This window comes from Bufo gargarizans, chromosome 1, assembly GCF_014858855.1.
Source record: "Bufo gargarizans isolate SCDJY-AF-19 chromosome 1, ASM1485885v1, whole genome shotgun sequence".
Classification (NCBI taxonomy): Eukaryota; Metazoa; Chordata; class Amphibia; order Anura; family Bufonidae; genus Bufo; species Bufo gargarizans.
In genome coordinates this window covers 136,583,440-136,608,743 of record NC_058080.1, presented here as the reverse complement: position 1 = coordinate 136,608,743, position 25,304 = coordinate 136,583,440, and the positions used below count along the sequence as shown (strand labels likewise).

The 25,304-nt window shown below is 48.8% G+C and overlaps 1 protein-coding gene across 2 annotated transcripts in view; it reads left to right on the top strand.

The window, feature by feature from the left end:
* The first annotated feature begins 4,256 nt into the window (after positions 1–4,256).
* COMMD8 (COMM domain containing 8) overlaps positions 4,257–25,304 on the top strand; it is a 47,590-nt gene continuing 26,542 nt past the window's right edge. The window contains exons 1-3 of one of the 2 annotated variants that reach the window (XM_044292675.1): positions 4,257–4,374; positions 12,108–12,263; positions 19,219–19,371. In XM_044292675.1, coding sequence (XP_044148610.1) covers positions 4,309–4,374; positions 12,108–12,263; positions 19,219–19,371 — 375 coding nt within the window. In that variant the 5' untranslated portion in view covers positions 4,257–4,308. Of the gene's footprint in view, positions 4,435–12,107; positions 12,264–19,218; positions 19,372–25,304 lie in introns of both variants that reach the window. The other variant, XM_044292666.1, reaches the window with a different exon arrangement.

Here is a 25,304-nt window from a genome sequence, read left to right as displayed (position 1 = left end):
CTTCCATTTTGCCACACTCCATTTTAAATAATCCCTGCCCAGTGAAAACGCCTGAGCTTGTGGATCTTGCTTAGAAATGGCTTCTTCTTTGCACTGCAGAGTTTTAGCTGGCAACGGCGGATGGCACGGTGGATTGTGTTCACTGACAATGGTTTCTGGAAGTATTCCTGAGCCCATTCTGTGATTTCCTTTACAGTAGCATTCCTGTTTGTGGTGCAGAGTCGTTTAAGGGCCCGGAGATCACGGGCATCCAGTATGGTTTTACGGCCTTGACCCTTACGCACAGAGATTGTTCCAGATTCTCTGAATCTTCGGATGATGTTATGCACAGTTGATGATGATAGATGCAAAGTCTTCGCAATTTTTCGCTGGGTAACACCTTTCTGATATTGCTCCACTATCTTTCTGCGCAACATTGTGGGAATTGGTGATCCTCTACCCATCTTGGCTTCTGAGAGACACTGCCACTCTGAGAAGCTCTTTTTATACCCAATCATGTTGCCAATTGACCTAATTAGTGTTAATTGGTCTTCCAGCTCTTCGTTATGCTCAAATTTACTTTTTCCAGCCTCTTATTGCTACTTGTCCCAACTTTTTGGGGATTTGTTGACATCGTGAAATTTTGAATCAACGTATTTTTCCTTTAAAATGATACATTTACTCGGATTAAACCTTTGATCTGTCATCTACGTTCTATTACAAATAAAATATTGACATTTGCCATCTCCACATCATTGCATTCAGTTTTTATTCACAATTTGTTTAGTGTCCCAACTTTTTGGGAATCCGGTTTGTATATTAGATAGATAAACATATAAATGGATGAATAGATAATAGATATACAGACAGACAAAGCGGATACCACATACAGAGAAAGATATGTTATATAAAAGATGATACACCGCTGTCTCTATATCATAGCTGTAGTAATTAGATATCATTTTGCTTTGTACAGTACAATATGGCTTGTACCATGGCCCCGCACACAGTAATACTCGGGTGTAATAGCCCCCGCACACAGTAATGCTCGGGGTGTAATAGCCCCGCACACAGTAATACTCGGGGTGTAATAGCCCCGCACACAGTAATGCTCGGGGTGTAATAGCCCCCGCACACAGTAATACTCGGGTGTAATAGCCCCCGCACACAGTAATGCTCGGGGTGTAATAGCCCCGCACACAGTAATACTCGGGGTGTAATAGCCCCGCACACAGTAATGCTCGGGGTGTAATAGCCCCCGCACACAGTAATGCTCGGGGTGTAATAGCCCCCGCACACAGTAATGCTCGGGGTGTAATAGCCCCCGCACACAGTAATACTCGGGGTGTAATAGCCCCGCACACAGTAATGCTCGGGGTGTAATAGCCCCCGCACACAGTAATGCTCGGGGTGTAATAGCCCCGCACACAGTAATGCTCGGGTGTAATAGCCCCGCACACAGTAATGCTCGGGGTGTAATAGCCCCGCACACAGTAGAACTCGGGGTGTAATAGCCCCCGCACACAGTAATGCCCGGGGTGTAATAGCCCCCGCACACAGTAATGCTCGGGTGTAATAGCCCCGCACTCAGGGTGTAATAGCCCCCGCACACAGTAATGCTCGGGGTGTAATAGCCCCCGCACACAGTAATACTCGGGGTGTAATAGCCCCCGCACACAGTAATACTCGGGGTGTAATAGCCCCTGCACACAGTAATGCTCGGGGTGTAATAGTCCCCGCACACAGTAATGCTCGGGGTGTAATAGCCCCGCACACAGTAATGCTCGGGTGTAATAGCCCCCGCACACAGTAATACTCGGGGTGTAATAGCCCCGCACACAGTAATACTCGGGGTGTAATAGCCCCCGCACACAGTAATACTCGGGGTGTAATAGTCCCCGCACACAGTAATGCTCGGGGTGTAATAGCCCCGCACACAGTAATACTCGGGGTGTAATAGCCCCCGCACACAGTAATGCTTGGGGTGTAATAGCCCCGCACACAGTAATACTCGGGGTGTAATAGCCCCCGCACACAGTAATGCTTGGGGTGTAATAGCCCCGCACACAGTAATACTCGGGGTGTAATAGCCCCCGCACACAGTAATGCTCGGGTTTAATAGCCCCCGCACACAGTAATGCTCGGGGTGTAATAGCCCCCGCACACAGTAATGCTCGGGTGTAATAGCCCCTGCACACAGTAATGCTTGGGGTGTAATAGCCCCCGCACACAGTAATGCTCGGGGTGTAATATCCCCCGCACACAGTAATGCTCGGGTTTAATAGCCCCCGCACACAGTAATGCTCGGGGTGTAATAGCCCCCGCACACAGTAATGCTCGGGTTTAATAGCCCCCGCACACAGTAATGCTCGGGTGTAATAGCCCCCGCACACAGTAATGCTCGGGGTGTAATAGCCCCCGCACACAGTAATGCTCGGGTTTAATAGCCCCTGCACACAGTAATGCTCGGGGTGTAATAGCCCCGCACACAGTAATGCTCGGGTGTAATAGCCCCCGCACACAGTAATGCTCGGGTGTAATAGCCCCCGCACACAGTAATGCTCGGGTGTAATAGCCCCGCACACAGTAATGTTTGGGGTGTAATAGCCCCCGCACACAGTAATGCTCGGGTGTAATAGCCCCCGCACACAGTAATGCTCGGGTTTAATAGCCCCCGCACACAGTAATGCTCGGGGTGTAATAGCCCCCGCACACAGTAATGCTCGGGGTGTAATAGCCCCCGCACACAGGAATGCTCGGGGTGTAATAGCCCCCGCACACAGTAATGCTCGGGGTGTAATAGCCCCCGCACACAGTAATGCTCGGGGTGTAATAGTCCCCGCACACAGTAATGCTCGGGGTGTAATAGCCCCCGCACACAGTAATGCTCGGGGTGTAATAGCCCCGCACACAGTAATGCTCGGGGTGTAATAGCCCCGCACACAGTAATACTCGGGGTGTAATAGCCCCCGCACACAGTAATGCTCGGGGTGTAATAGCCCCCGCACACAGTAATGCTCGGGGTGTAATAGCCCCGCACACAGTAATGCTCGGGGTGTAATAGCCCCGCACACAGTAATGCTCGGGGTGTAATAGCCCCGCACACAGTAATGCTCGGGGTGTAATAGCCCCGCACACAGTAATGCTCGGGGTGTAATAGCCCCGCACACAGTAATGCTCGGGTGTAATAGCCCCGCACACAGTAATGCTCGGGGTGTAATAGCCCCGCACACAGTAATACTCGGGGTGTAATAGCCCCCGCACACAGTAATGCCCGGGGTGTAATAGCCCCCGCACACAGTAATGCTCGGGTGTAATAGCCCCCGCACTCAGGGTGTAATAGCCCCCGCACACAGTAATGCTCGGGGTGTAATAGCCCCCGCACACAGTAATGCTCGGGGTGTAATAGCCCCCGCACACAGTAATACTCGGGGTGTAAAAGCCCCCGCACACAGTAATACTCGGGGTGTAATAGTCCCCGCACACAGTAATGCTCGGGGTGTAATAGCCCCGCACACAGTAATGCTCGGGTGTAATAGCCCCCGCACACAGTAATACTCGGGGTGTAATAGCCCCGCACACAGTAATACTCGGGGTGTAATAGCCCCGCACACAGTAATACTCGGGGTGTAATAGCCCCCGCACACAGTAATGCTCGGGGTGTAATAGTCCCCGCACACAGTAATGCTCGGGGTGTAATAGCCCCGCACACAGTAATGCTCGGGTGTAATAGCCCCCGCACACAGTAATACTCGGGGTGTAATAGCCCCCGCACACAGTAATACTCGGGGTGTAATAGCCCCCGCACACAGTAATGCTCGGGGTGTAATAGCCCCGCACACAGTAATGCTCGGGTGTAATAGCCCCCACACACAGTAATACTCGGGGTGTAATAGCCCCGCACACAGTAATACTCGGGGTGTAATAGCCCCCGCACACAGTAATGCTCGGGGTGTAATAGCCCCCGCACACAGTAATACTCGGGGTGTAATAGCCCCCGCACACAGTAATGCTCGGGTGTAATAGCCCCCGCACACAGTAATACTCGGGGTGTAATAGCCCCGCACACAGTAATACTCGGGGTGTAATAGCCCCGCACACAGTAATGCTCGGGGTGTAATAGCCCCGCACACAGTAATGCTCGGGGGGTGCCCCGCACTCTTCATCACTTCTCCCGCAGCTCACCGGCCACTCACACACTCCCCTCCTGACAGCCGGCTGCTCAAGTCCCACCCTCGCCCGGTCACATGACTCTAGCGGCCGCCTGTGATTGGCTGCTGGACTAGGAAGTGAAGGATCTGGTCATGTGATCGGAGCAGCAGTCTGGACATGGACGGTGCTGAAGAGCGGGGATTGGGGCTCATTGTGAAGCTGCCCTTAGCTCAGTGCCCGCAGGTGAGGAGACTGACGGGCAGGGTTACTCAGGGCGTGCTGGGATTTGCAGTTCATCCACAGGTGCCTTTCTTGTTTCATATGATAATCTTTACACCTTACTGTACCTATAGGTGCAACACTGACCCGAAATGTAAGATTGCCCTACTTTCCTAGGGTATGTTCACACAGCATAGTCCGCACAAACATTACTGGGAAAACTGCAGCGTGCCGGCACATACAGGGAGCAGTGACAATGAGGGTGGTAGTGGTCCTTATGGGTGGCTATTGCCTGCCCCAGTGCAACCCCTTTTCCCCTCGGGGCACTCCCTGGATTTGGGGTCTCCTGCCTGGTGGTGGCGGATGAGCAGCGGGGTGTAAGGCAGGAGAACAGGGGATCAGTTGGAGACCAATGGCCAGGCCTGTGTTCCGTGAGATTTCCCTACCCTCGTCACTTCCGTCCGCACCGGACAAGATGTGAGGAAGTGTGCTGCGCCGCGCAGGCGCACAACGACGGGGTAGGGAAATTTCACAGCAGAGTTAGCTGGACACCGGCCGACACTGCGCATGCTTCGGGAGCCTCACCAGCGGTTAGGGTAGGGAAAAATTACAGGCTAGTGCGCAGGCGCTGTGATCGGATGGATGTTCTCAGCTGGACACCGGCCGACACTGCGCAGGCACCTCACCAGCTGTTAGGGAAGAGAAAAATTACGGGTCAGTGCTTTTTCCCTACCCTAACCACTGGTGAGGCTCCCAGCGCATGCGCAGTGTCGGCCGGTGTCCAGCTGAGAACATCCACCCGATTACCGTGCCTGTGCACTGGCCCGTAATTTTTCCCTACCATAACCGCTAGTAAGGCTCCCGGTGCATGCGCAGTGTCGACCGGTGTCCAGCTAACTCTGCTGTGAAATTTTCCTACCCCGTCATTGTGCGCCTGCGCGGCGCAGCACACCTCCTCACGTCATGTCTGGTGCGGCCGCGTCACGGCAGGAAGTGGGTAGGGAAATATAACGGAACACCGGCTTGGTTATAGTAAAGTCTCTCTTTTGCTGAGTAGATGATGGGGGTCACAGTACAAATACAAGCAGCAGGCACAGGTCTCAAGTATTGCACATGGGTGGATGGCTGGGATAGTGGTCCTCCCTGAGTCTCTTTCCATTTCACCAAAGGCGTGCAATGTCTCTCAGTAATTCTCTGCAGTGCGCAACTACGGGGTGCGGTCCGAGATAGGATAGCCGGTCCGTATCAGTAGTGGTGGGCGTCTGGAGCAATATAACCCAAACCACGTACACCATTTTGGGGTGTGTATGACTTTTTGATCACTTTTTATTCAATTTTTTGTGGGCGGTGAAGCAACCCAAAAAATAGCAAATCAGCCATTTTGCCTTGTTTTCTGTTTCGCCATTTGCCATATGAGATAAATATTGTTATATTTTAATAGTATGGAATTATTCGCTTGCGGCAATTCCCATGATGTTTATTTTTTTTATTGTTTACTAGCAGAAGGACCCGGCTTCGCACGGGTATAGCGCATCTATATCGCTGTAATCTCGCGATGCGCAGTGCCGGCATAGTGTTCCTTCCCTGTGCTGGCATCAGCCTCAGGGAAGGAATTGCACATGCGCGAGCTCGCGCGCGCGCGCGCCACGAAATTACGGCAATCTGAATTTCTGAGCAAGGAGAAGATTCCTGGTTACAGGCGGTGCTGGGCGCCTTCACAGGGGGGCGTGGCTGGGCTCCAGAACGGTTAGTGCAGCTCTTGGGCTCCTTACCAGGTTGATTTACATATATATAAAATCATTTTTTTACAGAAATATGTATTTTAATGCACCGGCCCCGCACACTGTTGTATAATCTTATCTAACCTGCATTGTTAAAATATAATAATCATTTGTAATCCAGCTGTATTACTTACAGATAAGTTCCGTAGCAGAGAGGAGGGACGAAGCGTGACGTAGTGAGTGACTCGCCGCTCGCCCGGCCTGCCTCCTCCCTCCTCTCTGCTACGGAATTTAGCTGTAAGTAATACAGCTGGATTACAAATGATTATTATATTTTTAACAATGCAGGTTAGATAAGATTATACTACTGTGAGGGGTCCGGTGCATTAGCATACAGGGACTGCACCGGTCCCCACTGTCATTCCTAATCCAGATGACAGCCCCCACCCCCTGTATTGGGGGTCATTCACACTGCATGGACACTGTTATGGGGGGCGGGATCTGTGGATGGCACATAGCATAGGATGCTATATATGTGTCATCCACAGATCCCCGCCCCATAGCAGTGTCATCCACAGATCCCCGCCCCATAGCAGTGTCATCCACAGATTCCCCCCCCCCCCCGCCCCATAGCAGTGCCATCCACAGCAAATAGACCTCTAGTACAATTCACTTAAAATATCGCATATCGTTATTGTAATTTTTAGGGCCCTAATCGCAATCGCACAAAATTCGTGCAGCCCTAATACAGACACACACATATATACACGTCCTTCTTTATATATATATATATATTATGTATTTTGATTTTAGGTAAAAGGGGATAAGTTTAACTTACATTTAAAATTTTTTATATTTAAAAAATGTTATTTATTTTTTTTACATTATTTTTTTATTTTATTTTTATAGCTCCCATAGGGAACTATAACAAGCATTTATCAGATTTCTTTCTCTTCTCCAATTCACTAACATTGGGATCTATGAGGGTTACATTGTGTTCCTATGGATCATTCAGGAGGGCTCAGGCTGCCGCACTCATTATCCGGCTTCCCCGATCTTGGATAAGGGGAGTCTGTGCACACACACGGCGCAGGTGGGAAGTGGTTAGGGCTCTTTCACACTTGCGTTCTTTTCTTCCGGCATAGAGTTCCGTCGTCGGGGCTCTATGCCGGAAGAATCCTGATTAGTTTTATCCTAATGCATTCTGAATGGAGAGAAATCCGTTCAGGATGCATCAGGATGTCTTCAGTTCCGAACCGGAACGTTTTTTGGCCGGAGAAAATACCGCAGCATGCTGCGCTTTTTGCTCCGGCCAAAGATCCTGAACACTTGCCGCAAGGCCTGATCCGGAATTAATGCCCATTGAAAGGCATTAATCCGGATCCGGCCTTAAGCTAAACATCGTTTCGGCGCATTGCCGGATCCGACGTTTACCTTTTTCTGAATGGTTACCATGGCTGCCGGGACGCTAAAGTCCTGGCAGCCATGGTAAAGTGTAGTGGGGAGCGGGGGAGCAGCATACTTACCGTCCGTGCGGCTCCCGGGGCGCTCCAGAGTGACGTCGGGGCGCCCCACGCGCATGGATGACGTGATCTCATGGCACGTCATCCATGCGCATGGGGCGCTCTGACGTCATTCTGGAGCGCCCCGGGAGCCGCACGGACGGTAAGTATACCGCTCCCCCGCTCCCCGCTCCTACTATGGTAACCAGGACTTTAATAGCGTCCTGGGTGCCATAGTAACACTGAAAGCATTTGAAGACGGATCCGTCTTCAAATGCTTTCAGTTCACTAGCGTTTTTCCGGATCCGGCGTGTAATTCCGGCAAGTGGAGTACATGTCGGATCCGGACAACGCAAGTGTGAAAGAGCCCTAAAAAGCTATTTTCTTCACAGACATAACACTAAACGAGTACACTGCCTGTCCAAAAAAAAGTCGCCACCTGGATTTAACTAAGCAAATAGTTATGAGCCTCCTATTGGTTAATTACTACATGGGCGATTATCTTTCAGCTGGCAACAAGTTAGTTAATCCCAACTGGTGCAATGAGTTGCTTCTCATTTCTTAAACAACCATGTCAAAAGTGGGTCTAAAGCTAACGATTATTTGAATAATCGATTAGTTGTCGATAATGTCATCGATTAATCGGGAAAAACACCAAAATGACAAAGAAAAGGGGTTTATATGATTTTACTTAAAAAAATATGTTTAAAGGCCATATTAAAACAAATTGTGGATGGCGCTGTTATGGGGAGGGGGATCTGTGGGTGGCGCTGTTATGGGGAGGGGGATCTGTGGGTGGCGCTGTTATGGGGAGGGGATCTGTGGATGGTACTGTTATGGGGAGGGGGATCTGTGGATGACACTATATAGCATCTTATGCTATATGTCTCATCCACAGATCTCTCCAAAGCAGTGCCATACACAGATCCCCCTCCCCATAACAGTGCCATACACAGATTCCCCTCCCCATAACAGTGCCATACACAAATCCCCCTCCCCATAACAGTGCCATACACAGATCCCCCTCCCCATAACAGTGCCATACACAGATTCCCCTCCCCATAACAGCCCCGGCCCCGCCGCTCACAGCAGTATTCCTTAACCGGCAGTAACTTTTACTTTAAATGACCGCATCTTTATTACCTTACAATGAAGCTCCAGTAACAGGCAGAGCTGGCGGCGGCGTAACGTCACTTACTCACGTGACGCACATGCTCCGCCCACTTTATGAATGAAGCAGGCGGAGCATGCGCGTCACGTGAGTAAGTGACGTTACGCCGCCGCGCGCTCTGCCTGTTCCTGGAGCTTCATTGTAAGGTAATAAAGATGCGTTCATTTAAAGTTCCAGGACCCGCAGGCATAGTGCCTGACCGCCCGCTCCCGCCCGAATATTATCGATAACGTTGATTAATCGTTGCAGCCCTAGTCGAAAGACACATCTCGTGTTCGTGGAAAAGATGTTAGTCTGTTTGAGAAGGGTCAAATCATTGGCATGCATCAAGCAGAGAAAACATCTAAGGAGATTGCAGAAACTACTAAAATTGGGTTAAGAACTGTCCAACGCATTATTAAAAACTGGAAGGATAGTGGGGACAAATCGTTTTCGAGGAAGAAATGTGGCGAGAAAAAAATCCTAAATGATCGTTATCGGTAATCACATAAACGTTTGGGGAAATTAAATAGAAGAAAAACAACAGTAGAACTCAGGGCTATGTTTAATAGTGAAAGTAAGAGCATTTCCACATGCCCAATGTGAAGGGAACTCAGGGGATTGGGACTGAACAGCTGTGTAGCCGTAAGAAAACCACTAATCAGTGAGGCAACCAGAAACAAAGCTTCAATTTGCTCGGGAGCATAAAGATTGGACTCTGGAGCAATGGAAGAAGGTCGTGTGGTCTGATGAGTCCAGATTTACCCTGTTCCAGAGTGATGGGCGCATCAGGGTAAGAAGAGAGGCAGATGAAGTGATGCACCCATCATGCCTAGTGCCTACTGTACAAGCCTGTGGGGGCAGTGCTATGATCTGGGGTTGCTGCAGTTGGTCAGGTCTAGGTCCAGCAACAGTATGTGCTCCAAGAATGAGGTCAGCCGACTACCTGAACATACTGAATGACCAGGTTATTCCATCAATGGATATTTTCTTCCCTGATGGCACGGGCATAGTCCAAGATGACAATGCCAGGATTCATCGGGCTCAAATTGTGAAAGAGTGGTTCAGGGAGCATGAGACATCATTTTCACACATGGATTGGCCACCACAGAGTCCAGACCTTAACCCCATTGAGAATCTTTGGGATGTGTTGGAGAAGGCTTTGCGCAGCAGTCAGACTCTACCATCATCATTGCAAGATCTTGGTGAAAAATGAATGCAACACTGGATGGAAATAAATCTTGTGACATTGCAGAAGCTTATCGAAACAATGCCACAGCGATGCATGCCGTAATCAAAGCTAAAGGTGTTTTTTTTTGGACAGGCAGTGTATATTACTGAAACGAAAATGCTAATCGCCATAAATAATATGTTCACTATATTGTACAGCTTATTGTGATTACAGGGATACCAAATACTGTTTTGTGATATTTTAAGTATGTTACAAAAACTTTACTGGTTATTGCTTTATTTTATTATTTTTTTAGTAACAATAACTGCAGAAAAGTGTAACTTTTACCATAAATGAAAAAAAATAGATTTTTATGCCATATCTTTTACTGTAAAGATCATTTTGCAGATCCCAGTGAGATTTGAACCCCAGACCTTCTGTAATCGGCTGCCTTACCCACTCCCCTATAGAAAAGCTATGCTGTGAAGATGGGATTTTTGTGCCTTAAAGTTTTACCATTTTTTGTGTTTTTGTTAATGAAATATCACAAAACACTATTCAGTTTCCCTGTAATCATAATAATATAGTGAACATATTATTTATGGTGGTTGGTAAACGGCGTAAATAAAAAAAGGGGTAAATTCCTAATTGGAACCTGCTTAAAGCCCACCCTAATACACATAATCATTGCTGACATCACATCTACAGGGCAGGCTCCAGGAGAATGAGCAGAACACCGCCTTGAGAAGCAAGGTGATGTTGTGTCTACAGGGCAGAGCCTTACTATTCTGATGAAGACGTGCTGTTATCAGGATAGGGAACCAACATAGCAGAAAATGTCACGTGACCTCGATGGAGTGCAGGAAAATGGAGCATTACAGATAATCACCATTAGTATTGTGTTGTTTCCTGTTAATTGATGCTGCAAATTGCAAAAACTGGACTACCCCTTTAACCCTTTAGCAGTGAACCAGGGGGTTACTGCATATATAGCCTTTTATTTATTTTTTCAGTCAGAATGTGTTGCTTACTTGATAGGGTGCAGGCTTTTTTTTGTGTGTGGATTTGAAGTAGCTGAAGTAGAAAAAACCTGATCTGTCAATTTTTGCTGTGGTTACCCCAGTGGTCACATGCAGAGTATCTCCACTGGACGGGGCTTGCGGATCTGCAGCATATAAAGGATTTCTGCCTGGGGACATTCATTAGGCAATTGCGTTGCAAGAGGCAGGGGGTGACAGAGGGAGTCCCCCCCTCTTCTTCTGTCAGACTGCTTTCTCATTATTGTCTGTGGATGGGTTAACTCTTTTCTCGGTAGTTTACAGGTGTCAGCTGTATAACACAGCCGATGCCAGCTGCATATAGAGCACACAACGCTCCAGAGCCCACGCCATATTGTCTGCCATGCATTTCACCCTTTTAATACACCTTCTAACCATCCTGGATTTCAGCAGTTGTCTCATGGTCCTGGGACGGCTGAGATATATCTAAGATACACATCTATCTATGATCGAGCTGAATGTAGTGATAAAGCTGGTAGCCATCAGCTCCCTGCTCCGCCATAAAATTAATATTAACCTAGCCCTGTTGAACAGAGAACGTCCTGCTCTCCTCCACAGCAGGCGGGATGTGGTGACATCATAGTTCCTGCCGAGAGCGCACAGGCCAAGGAATAGGCCCGGGCATCATGACGTCACCACATCACGCCTGCTGCGAGGTAGAGCTTGATGTTCTCGATCATCGGGGGAACAGGGCTAGGTGAGTATTCCTTTTATTTTATCAACACTAAGGGTCTTCACTGCTGTTCGGGGGCATAACTACTGTGTGATGGTACTAAGGGGACTGGGCGGAGTTAGAGCCTTGACTTAGCATACCTGCTGTTGTCCCTCCTCGGATTGTTCAGAAGTTTGGAGGTAACGGTATGTAGACACCACAGCGTGTCATTTTATACTGCCGATATCTGCCTAGGATATCACCTTTTGCAATGCACAAATGAAATCCCCCGCTAAACCTGCTCGACTTGGTGTGGATTTTACTGATTTACATTTCGGCCTGATAGACTGTGCGTTGCCCGATGTCCGTTTTCCGAAGCAGACCGCTACGTGTGGCTGTACTCTAAGTGGTGGGAGGAATACATTATACAAAAAAAAGGTTAATCTGAGATCAACAACCGTAAAACCTGTTTTCATGAGCTTCTCCTGTAATTTCTTTTTTAGTTCCTTCACAAAGTTATCGATGGCGTTTGTGGCAGGGCGCAGCCTCGATTTCAGGACTATGGCAGCATCTGGAACTTGAGGGAATGGCTGGAGGTCTTAGAGGACATCACCGCTTTTATAAAAATTACTGTTGGCAAAGATGGCGCCTCAGATGAGGTAAGTAGCCGCGGTTTATTAGTTCACCTTGAATTACGGGAAGAAAGAGGACCCATCACCTCTCCTGATATGTCTGTTTTAGTACATAATTGTATTCCATGTGAAATTAATATTCTGGAACATTTATTCTTATGAGTCTATTGAGTCGTTACTCTATTATTCCTGCTAGAAGTTTAGGAATAAAGGTCCATCTGAGTGTTATCAGTTATCAGTGCAGCCAGTGGCAGACTATGCAGGAACACACCCTCCATAGGTAACACCAGATCGACCTGTATTCATACACTTCTAGCAGGAATAACAGAGGAATGGTACAATATAGAGTCATCAGAATAGATGCTCCAGAAATGTTATTACATGTCGGAATGCAAGTAGTTTGACACGTCAGGAGAGGTGGCAGGTTGTCTTTTGAGGGGAAATATGGACAATTGGTAGATGTGTGCTCCTGAATTGAGGTAGAAGGGCAATAAATAAAAAAAAGCCGTAAAGTGGGGCTGTACAACTTTTTTACACCAAAAGTGTAGTGAGTTATAATAAATGACACCTAGTATTGGTAAATCTGGCCGATGGTCTTAAAGGGGTTGTCCAGCCTTTTTTAAGTGATGGATAGGCCATCAGTAGCTTATCAGCAGGAACACCTCGCATCTCTGCCGAACATCTGTTTTTTGTAGCGTAGGCACTAGAACTACACAGCACTGTCCACAATGTAGCGGGCCGCACTCGCAACTGCTGTGCAGCTCCCATTGACTGCAGCATTGCAGTGACAAACACGGTCCAGGCTAGTGCTGTGTAGTTGCGGTGCTGACTTCCAGTGACAGAGCTACACAGAACATCTGATCGGTGTGGTTGTGGGTTATCCCCCTCCAATCAGCTACTGATGGCCTAACCTGAGGATAGGTCATCACTTAAAAAAGGCTGGCCTGCCCCATTTAAGAGAGGAAATCCAAACTATGTTCCTATGTTGTTTATGAGAAATTTTTATGTCACTATACGCCATTTATTTCCCTAAGGCCTAGTTCACACAATCGTTTTTTTTGCGAGTGTACGGGCCGTTTTTTTGTGTTCCGTATACAGTACCATTCATTTCAATGGTTCCGTATGCATTCCGTTTCCGTATTTACCTTCTGTTGAACGATAGAATATATCCTATTATTGCCCGCAAATCACGTTCCGTGGCTCCATTCAAGTCAATGGGTCCGCAAAAAAAACGGAACACATATGGAAATGCATCTGTATGTCTTCCGTATCCGTTCCGTTTTTGTGGAACCATCTATTGAAAATGTTATGCCCAGCCAAATTTTTTCTATGTAATTACTGTATACTGTATATGGCATACGGAAAAACGGAAAGGAAACGGAATTCAAAAATGGAACAATGGACCCGTGAAAAACGGACCGCAAAAAACTATAAAAGTCATATGTTTGTGTGAACTAGGCCTAAGTTAGTCTGTTACTGTGGTGACTAGAGATGAGCGAATTGAATCCCACGAAGTGGAATTAGATCCTAATTTCAGGATAAATTCGGATTTCCTCGTGCTTCATGTAAGCAAATCGATTTAACCTGAAATAGTGTAAAAAAAATAAAAAATAAATCATACTTACCACGTCCATTTGCTCGCGACGGGCCGCCAGTCGCCATCTTGATTTGAAGATCTCGGCCGAAATCCCGTGCGTGGTGACGTATGACATCACAATGTTGACTGGCATAATGACGTAATCTCGCACCAAGCATATGGAGGCGGTAAGTTTGATTTAACCTGGCATCTGAGAGGTACAATGACGAGGGGCTGCGCTATCGCTGCTCCCTGTCATTGCACCCACTACTTACAAAAAATGCTCACAAAGCAAATTTTTAGGTAAAATTTGGCGAATCAGCAGAATCAAACTTTTGAAAAATTCGCTCATCTCCAGTGGTGACATTTCCCGGTGGACGACCTCCAGTTCTGCTGCTTCGTAGCCAGCTGTAGTTATATCTCGCCCCAACTGGCATTGTCATTGGATATTGGCCTTCCCCACTGCTTCACATGGAAGATCTGCTTGTTTCCATTAACTACTTAACAGACCTCAATACGCTTTTTTAGGGTATGGCCATGTGTAGGAAATTCTGGTGCAGGTTTGCCGTAGATTTCAGCCTCTGCGCTGTAAAGGCTAAAAACCGCATTGGATATTTGCAGCATAAACTGAGATGCTGCAGACTTAAAATCTGCACCGCAGGTCAATTTAGGCCTCATGCACACGACCGTTGTGTGCATCCGTGGCCGTTGTGCCGTTTTCAGTTTTTTTTCGTGGACTCATTGACTTTCAATGGGTCCGTGGAAAAATCGGAAAATGCACCGTTTTGCAGCCGCATCTGTGATCCGTGTATCCTGTTCGTCTAAAAAATATGACCTGTCAACGGACAACGGTTCACGGACCCAGTCAAGTCAATGGGTTCGTGAAAAAACACGGATGCACACAAGATTGGCGTCCGTGATCCGTGGCCGTAGGTTACTTTCATACAGACGGATCTGAAGATCCGTCTGCATAAAAGCTTTTTCAGATCTAAGTTTTCACTTGGTGAAAACTCCTATCCGACAGTATATTCTAACACAGAGGCGTTCCCATGGTGATGGGGATGCTTCTAGTTAGAATACACTACAAACTGTGTACAAGACTGCCCCCTGCTGCCTGGCAGCACCCGATCTCTTACAGGGGGCTGTGATCCGTACAATTAACCCCTCAGGTGCTGCACCTGAGGGGTTAATTGAGCGTATCATAGCCCCCTATAAGAGATCCGGGGCTGCCAGGCAGCAGGGGGCAGACCCCCTCTCTCCCCAGTTTAAATTTCATTGGTGGCCAGTGCCGCCCCCCCCACCCTCTATTGTAATAATTCGTTGGTGGCACAGTGTGCGCCCCCCCTGCCCCCCACTTCCTCCCTCTATTGTAATAATTCATTGGTGGCACAGTGTGCGCCCCCCCCGCCCCCACCCCCTTCCTCCCTCTATTGTAATAATTTGTTGGTGGCACAGTGTGCGCCCCCCCGGCCCCCCCCTTCCTCCCTCTATTGTGATAATTCGTTGGTGGCACAGTATGCGCCCCCCCCGTCCCCCCCTTCCTCCCTCTATTGTAATAATTTGTTGGTGGCACAGTGTGCGCCGCCCCCCCCCCCCCCTTCCTCCCTCCATTGTGATAATTCGTTGGTGGCACAGTGTGCGCCCCCCATCGGCCCCCCTCCCTCTATAGCATTAACAACATTGGTGGCAGTGTGCGGCCTCCCATCTCCCCCCCCCCATCATTGGTGGCAGCGGAGTTCCGATCGGAGTCCCAGTTTAATCGCTGGGGCTCCGATCGGTAACCATGGCAACCAGGACGCTACTGCAGTCCTGGTTGCCATGGTTACTTAGCAATAGTACAATAGTAGAAGCATCATACTTACCTGCTGGCTGCTGCGATGTCTGTGTCCGGCTGGGAGCTCCACCTACTGGTAAGTGACAGGTCTGTGCGGCGCATTGCTAAATGAACTGTCACTTACCAGTAGGAGGAGCTCCCGGCCGGACACAGACATCGCAGCTCGCAGGTAAGTATGATGCTTCTACTATTGTACTATTGCTAAGTAACCATGGCAACCAGGGCTGCAGTAGCGTCCTGGTTGCCATGGTTACCGATCGGAGCCCCAGCGATTAAACTGGGACTCCGATCGAAACTCCGCTGCCACCAATGATCGGGAGGGGGGGGGGGAGATGGGAGGCCGCACACTGGGCACCAATGTTGTTAATGCTATATAGGGAGGGGGGGCCGATGGGGGGCGCACACTGTGCCACCAACGAATTATTACAATAGAGGGAGGAAGGGAGGGGGGCCGCACACTGTGCCACCAACCTATTATTACAATAGAGGGAGAGAAGGGGGGGGGCCGCACTGGCCACCAATGATATTCAAACTGGGTGATATTCAATGCTGCCTGGCATCCCTGATCACTTACAGGGGGATATGATACGTACAATTAACCCCTTCAGGTGCGGCACCTGAGGAGTTAATTGTGCTGATCACGGCCCCCTGTAAGAGATCGGGTGCTGCCAGGCAGCAGGGGGCAGTCATGTACACAGTTTGTAGTATATTCTAACTAGAAGCGTCCCCATCACCATGGGAACGCATCTGTGTTAGAATATACTGTCGGATATCAGTTTTCACGATGTACCTCATATCTGACAGTATATTCTAACATAGAGGCGTTTCCATGGTGATGGGGACGCTTCAAGTTAAAATATACCATCTGATTGGAGAAAACTCCGATCAGATGGTATAAAGGGACTCCAGACTTTACATTGAAAGTCAATGGGGACGGATCCGTTTGCAATTGCACCATATTGTGTCAACGTCAAACGGATCCGTCCCCATTGACTTGCATTGTAATTCAGGACGGATCCGTTTAGCTCCGCACGGCCAGGATCCTCCAAAAATCAAGGAAGACCCACGGACGAAAAAACTGTCATGAATCACGGACCAACGGAACCCCGTTTTGCGGACAGTGAAAAAATACTGTCGTGTGCATGAGGCCTTACGCAGATTTCTTTTATGCAGCATGTGAGTGAGATTTCTCAAAATCTCATAAACTTGGTCGGTGAGCAAATCTGCAGCACATCCACTACATGTGAACATACCCTTACAGTGGCCATTAAAGGGCCTTAATGGGGTTCTCTGGGAATTCATAAAATAAAGTTACTGAACATACTTAAATATTACTTTATTATCAATATATTCATAAATAAAATGGCCACCGTCCTATTGGTACACACAAAACCTGTCCTAACTACACAGCAGGACAAGTTACTTCAGGACACTGATCTAAAGAGCTGCCTCATTCTCTTCTCTGCTTGTCAGGGATTATGATCCTGAATACAGGTGATAAGATCTGCAGCTGAATCTCTGTAGGAATGGAGTTCATAAGAAGACATAACGCGGTTATGTTTTGGGGCTGCTTTGCTACATCTGGCACAGGGTGTCTTGAATCTTTGCAGGGTTTATTGAAATCTCAAGACTATCAAGGAATTCGGGGGTGAAATGTCCAGTGTCTGAAAGCCTGGTCTCAGTCGCAGGATAGTGACCCAATACACTAAGCTAAAAACATCCAAGAATGGCTTGGACAATTCTGAAGTGGCCTTCCTATTAAACATACGTGGAAGGAGCTGAAACATGCAGTCTGGAGAAGGCACCTTCAAACCTGAGACAGCTGTTTGCTTACCAGGTGTTGAGCAAAATACCTTGTGGACAGGTGTGAAGTCATTGAGAGTTACAAGAATCGCGTGATTGCCTCAAAAGGTTGTGGAACAAAATATAAAATTAAGATTACCATCATTTTTGTCCAGGCCAGTTTCATTAGTTTGTTTTATAAATTTTTCTGTTGAACCATGGACATGGACTCGCGGGGCAGGGATGTAATATTACCACTTTGGTGCGGCCTCATCTGGAATATGCAGTGCAGTTCTGGGCACCAGTTCATAGAAAGGATGCACTGCAGCTGGAAAAAGTACAAAGGAGAGCGACTAAACTGATAAGGGGCATGGAGGGTCTTAGTTATGAAGAAAGATTAAAAGAATTGAGAAGAGACATCTAAGGGGGGACATGATTAACCTATACAAGTATATAAATGGGCCATACAAAAAATACGGTGAAAAGCTGTTCCATGTAAAATGTGCTCAAAAGACAAGGGGGCACTGCCTCCGGGTGGAGAAGAAAAAGTTCAGTCTCCGTAAGTGTCAAAGCTGCTTAAGGGACCATTCACGTGTCCGCAAAATGGGTCCGCATTCGTTCCACAATTTAGCAGAACAGGTGCCGACCCATTCATTTTCAAAGGGGCCGGAATGTGCTGTCCACATCCGCATTTGTGGATCCACAAAAAAATAGAACATGTCCTATTCTTGTCCGCAATTGCTGTGGTCACAGCAGGAATAGTAGATGGTTTCAAAAAGGGTTTAGATGAATTCTTAAAAGTAAAAAACATCAATGCTTATGAAAACGTGAAGAAATCTGAGTCTCACTTCCTCCTGGGATTCGCTTCCCCACCTATCCCTTAGTTGAGCTTGATGGACGTTTGTCTTTTTTCAACCGTATTAACTATGTAACTATGTAACCACAATTCACAAGCAATGGGGGAGATTGATTAAAATTGGTGCAAAGAAAAACTGGCTTAGTTGCCCACAAGAACCAATCAGCTTCCACCTTTCATTTTTCAGAGCACCTTTGCAAAATAATAGCATCAATCTGATTGGTTGCTATGGGAAACTAGGCCATTTTTCCCCTTTCACCTATTTTCATAAATCTCCCCAATGTCCGATTTGTATTTGTGGGATTTTTATTTATTATTATTATTAGGGATGAGCGAACTTCAAGTTTGTGTTCGGTTATATGCTGAATTGCGTTATGGATTTCGTTACCACGGACCATAACGCAATTCAAGGACAGAATCCATAACGGAATGCCTTTAAAGGCATTCCGTCATAACTGAAGTCTATGGCCTGCGTAACAGATCTGTCTGGTTTGCGTTATGCAGGAGTCCTCTCCTGCATAACAGAGGTGTACGGATTGCAAAGCGCAATAGCCACCTGAACTTCAGGTGCCTATTTCACTAGGAAAAGTAAAAAAAAAAAAAAAAAAAAAGCACATTTCAGAAATAAAGTGTGTGAAGGTTTAGCTACACTTTTACCTCTTTAGCGTGTTTTCGTTGGCTGTAGGATGCCTTTTTTATGTAGGGTAGATTGGAACTGTGCCCATGACTTGTGCCGTAAGCTCACACTTGGGCCTCTGACAGCTATCGCCGTCGGCCATATTAGCGGTCAGGGCTGCCTCTTCTGCCATGCGGTTTCTTTGCTCTTCATGGCAGGTATCAATATGCAAGACCTGCATGTGTACAGGATTTCTGCTGCTTACCATCGCTCTGGATGTGTCCAAATACATTTCTATTTCTTTTCTTGCCTTTAAAGATTTCTAAGGAACTAAGCGGATTAAATCCAGAATATCAGGAAATGATGATCAGGTGCATGACAAGTAGAAGACCTGAAATTAAAGATGCCTTGGTGGAGAGGGCATGTGCTATGTCTTCTGCATATTTAAAAGATTTTGACTGGCAACTCAAGGTGTGTCCTTCTTTTTGGTATCATATTTATGTACTTATTTCATTATTGTATTCTTTTTTTAGACTGCAAAACTCACATATTTTGTCTAAAGCCTCTGTTAAAACGGTTCTTGTGAATAGTTAAAGGAATTGTCTTATGTGGATATTTATGGCATATACACAGGATATGCCAGAAATGTCACCCAACCTGCTCCTGCCGCAAACACAGGCCCCTCGCATCACCAGTTTAACTGTCATACTTGGCATCTCCACTAGTCAAAGCAGGCCTCCCCTCTACTTCCCCAAAAGTCAGAGCAGGCCTCCCCTCTACTTGCCCAGTAGTCACAACAGGCCTCCCCTCTACTTGCCCAGTAGTCATAACAGGCCTCCCCTCTACTTGCCCAGTAGTCACAACAGGCCTCCTCTCTACTTGCCCAGTAGTCACAACAGGCCTCCTCTCTACTTGCCCAGTAGTCACAACAGGCCTCCCCTCTACTTGCCCAGTAGTCACAACAGGCCTCCCCTCTACTTGCCCAGTAGTCACAACAGGCCTCCCCTCTACTTGCCCAGTAGTCACAACAGGCCTCCCCTCTACTTGCCCAGTAGTCACAACAGGCCTCCCCTCTACTTGCCCAGTAGTCACAACAGGCCTCCCCTCTACTTGCCCAGTAGTCACAACAGGCCTCCCCTCTACTTGCCCAGTAGTCACAACAGGCCTCCCCTCTACTTGCCCAGTAGTCACAACAGGCCTCCCCTCTACTTGCCCAGTAGTCTCAACAGGCCTCCCCTCTACTTGCCCAGTAGTCACAACAGGCCTCCCCTCTACTTGCCCAGTAGTCACAACAGGCCTCCCCTCTACTTGCCCAGTAGTCACAACAGGCCTCCCCTCTACTTGCCCAGTAGTCACAACAGGCCTCCCCTCTACTTGCCCAGTAGTCACAACAGGCCTCCCCTCTACTTGCCCAGTAGTCACAACAGGCCTCCCCTCTACTTGCCCAGTAGTCACAACAGGCCTCCCCTCTACTTGCCCAGTAGTCACAACAGGCCTCCCCTCTACTTGCCCAGTAGTCACAACAGGCCTCCCCTCTACTTGCCCAGTAGTCACAACAGGCCTCCCCTCTACTTGCCCAGTAGTCACAACAGGCCTCCCCTCTACTTGCCCAGTAGTCACAACAGGCCTCCCCTCTACTTGCCCAGTAGTCACAACAGGCCTCCCCTCTACTTGCCCAGTAATCATAGCAGCAGGTCTCCCCTCCACTACCCCAGTAGTCACATCAGGTCTCCCCCTCTACTAGCCCAGTAGTCACAGCAGGTCTCCCCCTCTACTAGCCCAGTAATCACAGCAGGCCACCCTTGTACTTCCCCAAAAGTCACAACAGGCCTCCCCTCTACTTGCCCAGTAGTCACAGCAGCAGATCTCCCTCTACTTGCCCAGTAGTCACAGCAGCAGGCCTCCCCTCTACTTGCCCAGTAATCACAGCAGCAGGTCTCCTCTCTACTTCCCCAGTAGTCACAGCAGCAGGCCTCCCCTCTACTTGCCCAGTAATCACAGCAGCAGGCCTCCCCTCTACTTGCCCAGTAGTCACAACAGGCCTCCCCTCTACTTGCCCAGTAGTCACAACAGGCCTCCCCTCTACTTGCCCAGTAGTCACAACAGGCCTCCCCTCTACTTGCCCAGTAGTCACAACAGGCCTCCCCTCTACTTGCCCAGTAGTCACAACAGGCCTCCCCTCTACTTGCCCAGTAGTCACAACAGGCCTCCCCTCTACTTGCCCAGTAGTCACAACAGGCCTCCCCTCTACTTGCCCAGTAGTCACAACAGGCCTCCCTTCTACTTGCCCAGTAGTCACAACAGGCCTCCCCTCTACTTGCCCAGTAATCATAGCAGCAGGTCTCCCCTCCACTACCCCAGTAGTCACATCAGGTCTCCCCCTCTACTAGCCCAGTAGTCACAGCAGGTCTCCCCCTCTACTAGCCCAGTAATCACAGCAGGCCTCCCCTCTACTTGCCCAGTAGTCACAGCAGCAGGTCTCCCCTCTACTTGCCCAGTAGTCACAGCAGCAGGCCTCCCCTCTACTTGCCCAGTAATCACAGCAGCAGGCCTCCCCTCTACTTGCCCAGTAATCACAGCAGCAGGTCTCCCCTCTACTTCCCCAGTAGTCACATCAGGTCTCCCCTCTACTTCCCCAGTAGTCACATCAGGTCTCCCCTCTACTTGCCCAGTAGTCACAGCAGCAGGCCTCCCCTCTACTTGCCCAGTAGTCACAGCAGCAGGCCTCCCCTCTACTTGCCCAGTAGTCACAGCAGCAGGCCTCCCCTCTACTTGCCCAGTAATCACAGCAGCAGGCCTCCCCTCTACTTGCCCAGTAATCACAGTAGCAGGCCTCCCCTCTACTTGCCCAGTAATCACAGCAGCAGGCCTCCCCTCTACTTGCCCAGTAATCACAGCAGCAGGCCTCCCCTCTACTTGCCCAGTAATCACAGCAGCAGGTCTCCCCTCTACTTCCCCAGTAGTCACATCAGGTCTCCCCTCTACTTGCCCAGTAGTCACAGCAGCAGGCCTCCCCTCTACTTGCCCAGTAGTCACAGCAGCAGGCCTCCCCTCTACTTGCCCAGTAGTCACAGCAGCAGGCCTCCCCTCTACTTGCCCAGTAGTCACAGCAGCAGTCCTCCCCTCTACTTGCCCAGTAGTCACAGCAGCAGGCCTCCCCTCTACTTGCCCAGTAATCACAGCAGCAGGCCTCCTCTCTACTTGCCCAGTAATCACAGCAGCAGGCCTCCTCTCTACTTGCCCAGTAATCACAGCAGCAGGCCTCCCCTCTACTTGCCCAGTAATCACAGCAGCAGGCCTCCACTCTACTTGCCCAGTAATCACAGCAGCAGGCCTCCCCTCTACTTGCCCAGTAATCACAGCAGCAGGCCTCCCCTCTACTTGCCCAGTAATCACAGCAGCAGGCCTCCCCTCTACTTGCCCAGTAATCACAGCAGCAGGCCTCCCCTCTACTTGCCCAGTAATCACAGCAGCAGGTCTCCCCTCTACTTGCCCAGTAGTCACAGCAGCAGGCCTCCCCTCTACTTGCCCAGTAGTCACAGCAGCAGGCCTCCCCTCTACTTGCCCAGTAGTCACAGCAGCAGGCCTCCCCTCTACTTGCCCAGTAGTCACAGCAGCAGGCCTCCCCTCTACTTGCCCAGTAGTCACAGCAGCAGGCCTCCCCTCTACTTGCCCAGTAATCACAGCAGCAGGTCTCCCCTCTACTTCCCCAGTAGTCACATCAGGTCTCCCCCTCTACTAGCCCAGTAATCACAGCAGGCCTCCCCTCTACTTCCCCAAAATCCCAGCAGGCCTTCCCCTCTACTTCCCCTGTAGTCACAGCAGGTGTTCCCTCTGCTCCCCTTCTTCAACAGGCAGTTAGAGCAGGACCATTGACATTCCTGGCTTCTGTTTGTTACAGTGCATGTCCGTATCAGGCTATGTGTCTATATACCGACTTTATTCACAGAAACTGACATACAAATCTTCATTGAGTCTAGAACTGGTCAGTTGGTTTCATATTGATTGCTCCAATGATTATTGGATTCCACATAAAGAGGTTTGCCATTCTGAAATCACCGAGATTGAGCTTAGTAAATGGATTTTCTTACCAAAAGTCTTACAAATGTAACTGTGAGTTGGTCTTGCTGACGTGCAGACATATGGCTCGCTTCCACCCTCCTCTGTCTCAGTAATAGCCCCTTGTAATTACACAGATGGCCAGGGTCTTCTGGAGTCTGAGAAGTCTTTACACCTGCGAAATGCAATTATAGCAAATGTGTTCCTACAAAGAGGATACTCATTTACTTAATTTGAAAACAGCGTGCACCACGTGTTGTAACATACAGGGACGAGCCGCAGCACTCTAAGCTACTGGAAAGAAATGCCAGGAAAAGCAGCGGAAAGCCTGGTGTTATTTGCAGTGGCCTTCAGTGGCTAGCCTACAATCTGTTACTTCAGTGTGATGGCTCTCAGACAGTTGGGAGGTGTAGAAGACTGTCTGCGGGCAGCACAGAAACTTTTCCTTTTAACTCAGTTTAAGGCTCCATTCACACGTCCGCAATTTCATTCCGCATTTTGCGGAACTGAATTGCGGACCCATTCATTCCTATGGGGCAGCACGATGTGCTGCCCGGACACGGAATTGCGGGTCCGCACTTCCGTTCCGCAAAAAAATAGAACATGTCCTATTCTATTAGTGCCGGCAATGTGCGGTCCGCAAAATTATATTGATGACCTATCTTTCCAGGTGTCGGACGCCCGCCGACCAGCTGTTGTGACGTCACCATACATCGGTCACATGGCTTAGTTGCAACTCGGCCCCATTGTGGTGAATGGAGCTGAGCCGCGATGCCAATCACTGCCACTATACAATGTACGGCGCTGTGCTTGGAAAGCTGCAAGGAGCCAGCTGCGCCCACCAGAGCTCCAGTGAGAGTGGCAGCTCACTATAACAGCTGATTGGTGGGGGTGCTGGGACTCTGACCCCCTTTGATGTGATGATGGCCTAGGTCTGTGATGGCTAACCTCCAGCACTCCAGCTGTGGTAAAACTACGACTCCCAAGATGCTTGGCTGTTCTCAGAACTCCATAGAAATGAGTGGAGCATGCTGGGAGTCGTAGTTTCACCACAGCTGGAGTGCCGGAGGTTAGCCATGACTGGCCTAGGTCATCATTACCTGGATATCTTTTTTAAATAGATCTGCATCACTGTCTTCAGCTTGATCCTAGAATCTAATGAGGATTCTACAGAATGGTACGCTAGTGCAACAGTTTTTTGTTAACCCATGGCTTATTAAGTAATAATCAACATTCATCAGTTCGTCATCAACAGCAAAAGAAGAATAGGTCCCCCCCCCCCCCCCCGAAATATGCAAATATTTACCCAAGCTGACAAAACTTAGAGTGAGGAACTTGGATACATATTTGCATATTCTAGTGTAGGGGTCTGGTTGAGGGTATGTGCTCATCATGTGTGTAAGGCTACTTTCACACTAGCGTTCGTCGGTCCGCTCGTGAGCTCCGTTTGAAGGAGCTCACGAGCGGACCCGAACGCCTCCGTCCAGCCCTGATGCAGTCTGAATGGAGCGTATCCGCTCAGACTGCATCAGTCTGGCGGCGTTCAGCCTCCGCTCCGCTCGCCTCCGCACGGCCAGGCGGACAGCTGTCCGCCTGGCCGTGCGGAGGCGAACGGATCCGTTCAGACTTACAATGTAAGTCAATGGGAACGGATCCGCTTGAAGATGACACCATATGGCTCAATCTTCAAGCGGATCCGTCCCCCATTGACTTTACATTGAAGGTCTGAACGGATCCGCTCAGGCATCTTGCGCACTTAGAAATTTTTCTAAGTTATTAATGCAGACGGATCCGTACTGAACGGAGCCTCCGTCTGCATTAATATGATCGGATCCGTTCAGAACGGACCCGATCAAGCGCTCGTGTGAAAGTAGCCTAAGGCCTCATGCACACGACCGTTGTGTGCATCCGTGGCCGTTGTGCCGTTTTCCGTTTTTTTTCGCGGACCCATTGACTTTCAATGGGTCCGTGGAAAAATCTGAAAATGCACCGTTTTGCAGCCGAGGCCGTGATCCGTGTATCCTGTCCGTTATGACCTGTCCTATTTTTTTGACGGACAACGGTTCACGGACCCATTCAAGTCAATGGGTCCGTGAAAGAACACGGATGCACACAAGATTGGCATCCGTGTCCGTGATCCGTGGCCGCAGGTTGCTTTCATACAGACGGATCCGAAGATCCGTCTGCATAAAAGCTTTTTCTGATCTAAGTTTTCACTTCGTGAAAACTCATTTCCGACAGTATATTCTAACACAGAAGCGTTCCCATGGTGATGGGGACGCTTCTAGTTAGAATACACTGCAAACTTTGTACAAGACTGCCCCCTGCTGCCTGGCAGCACCCGA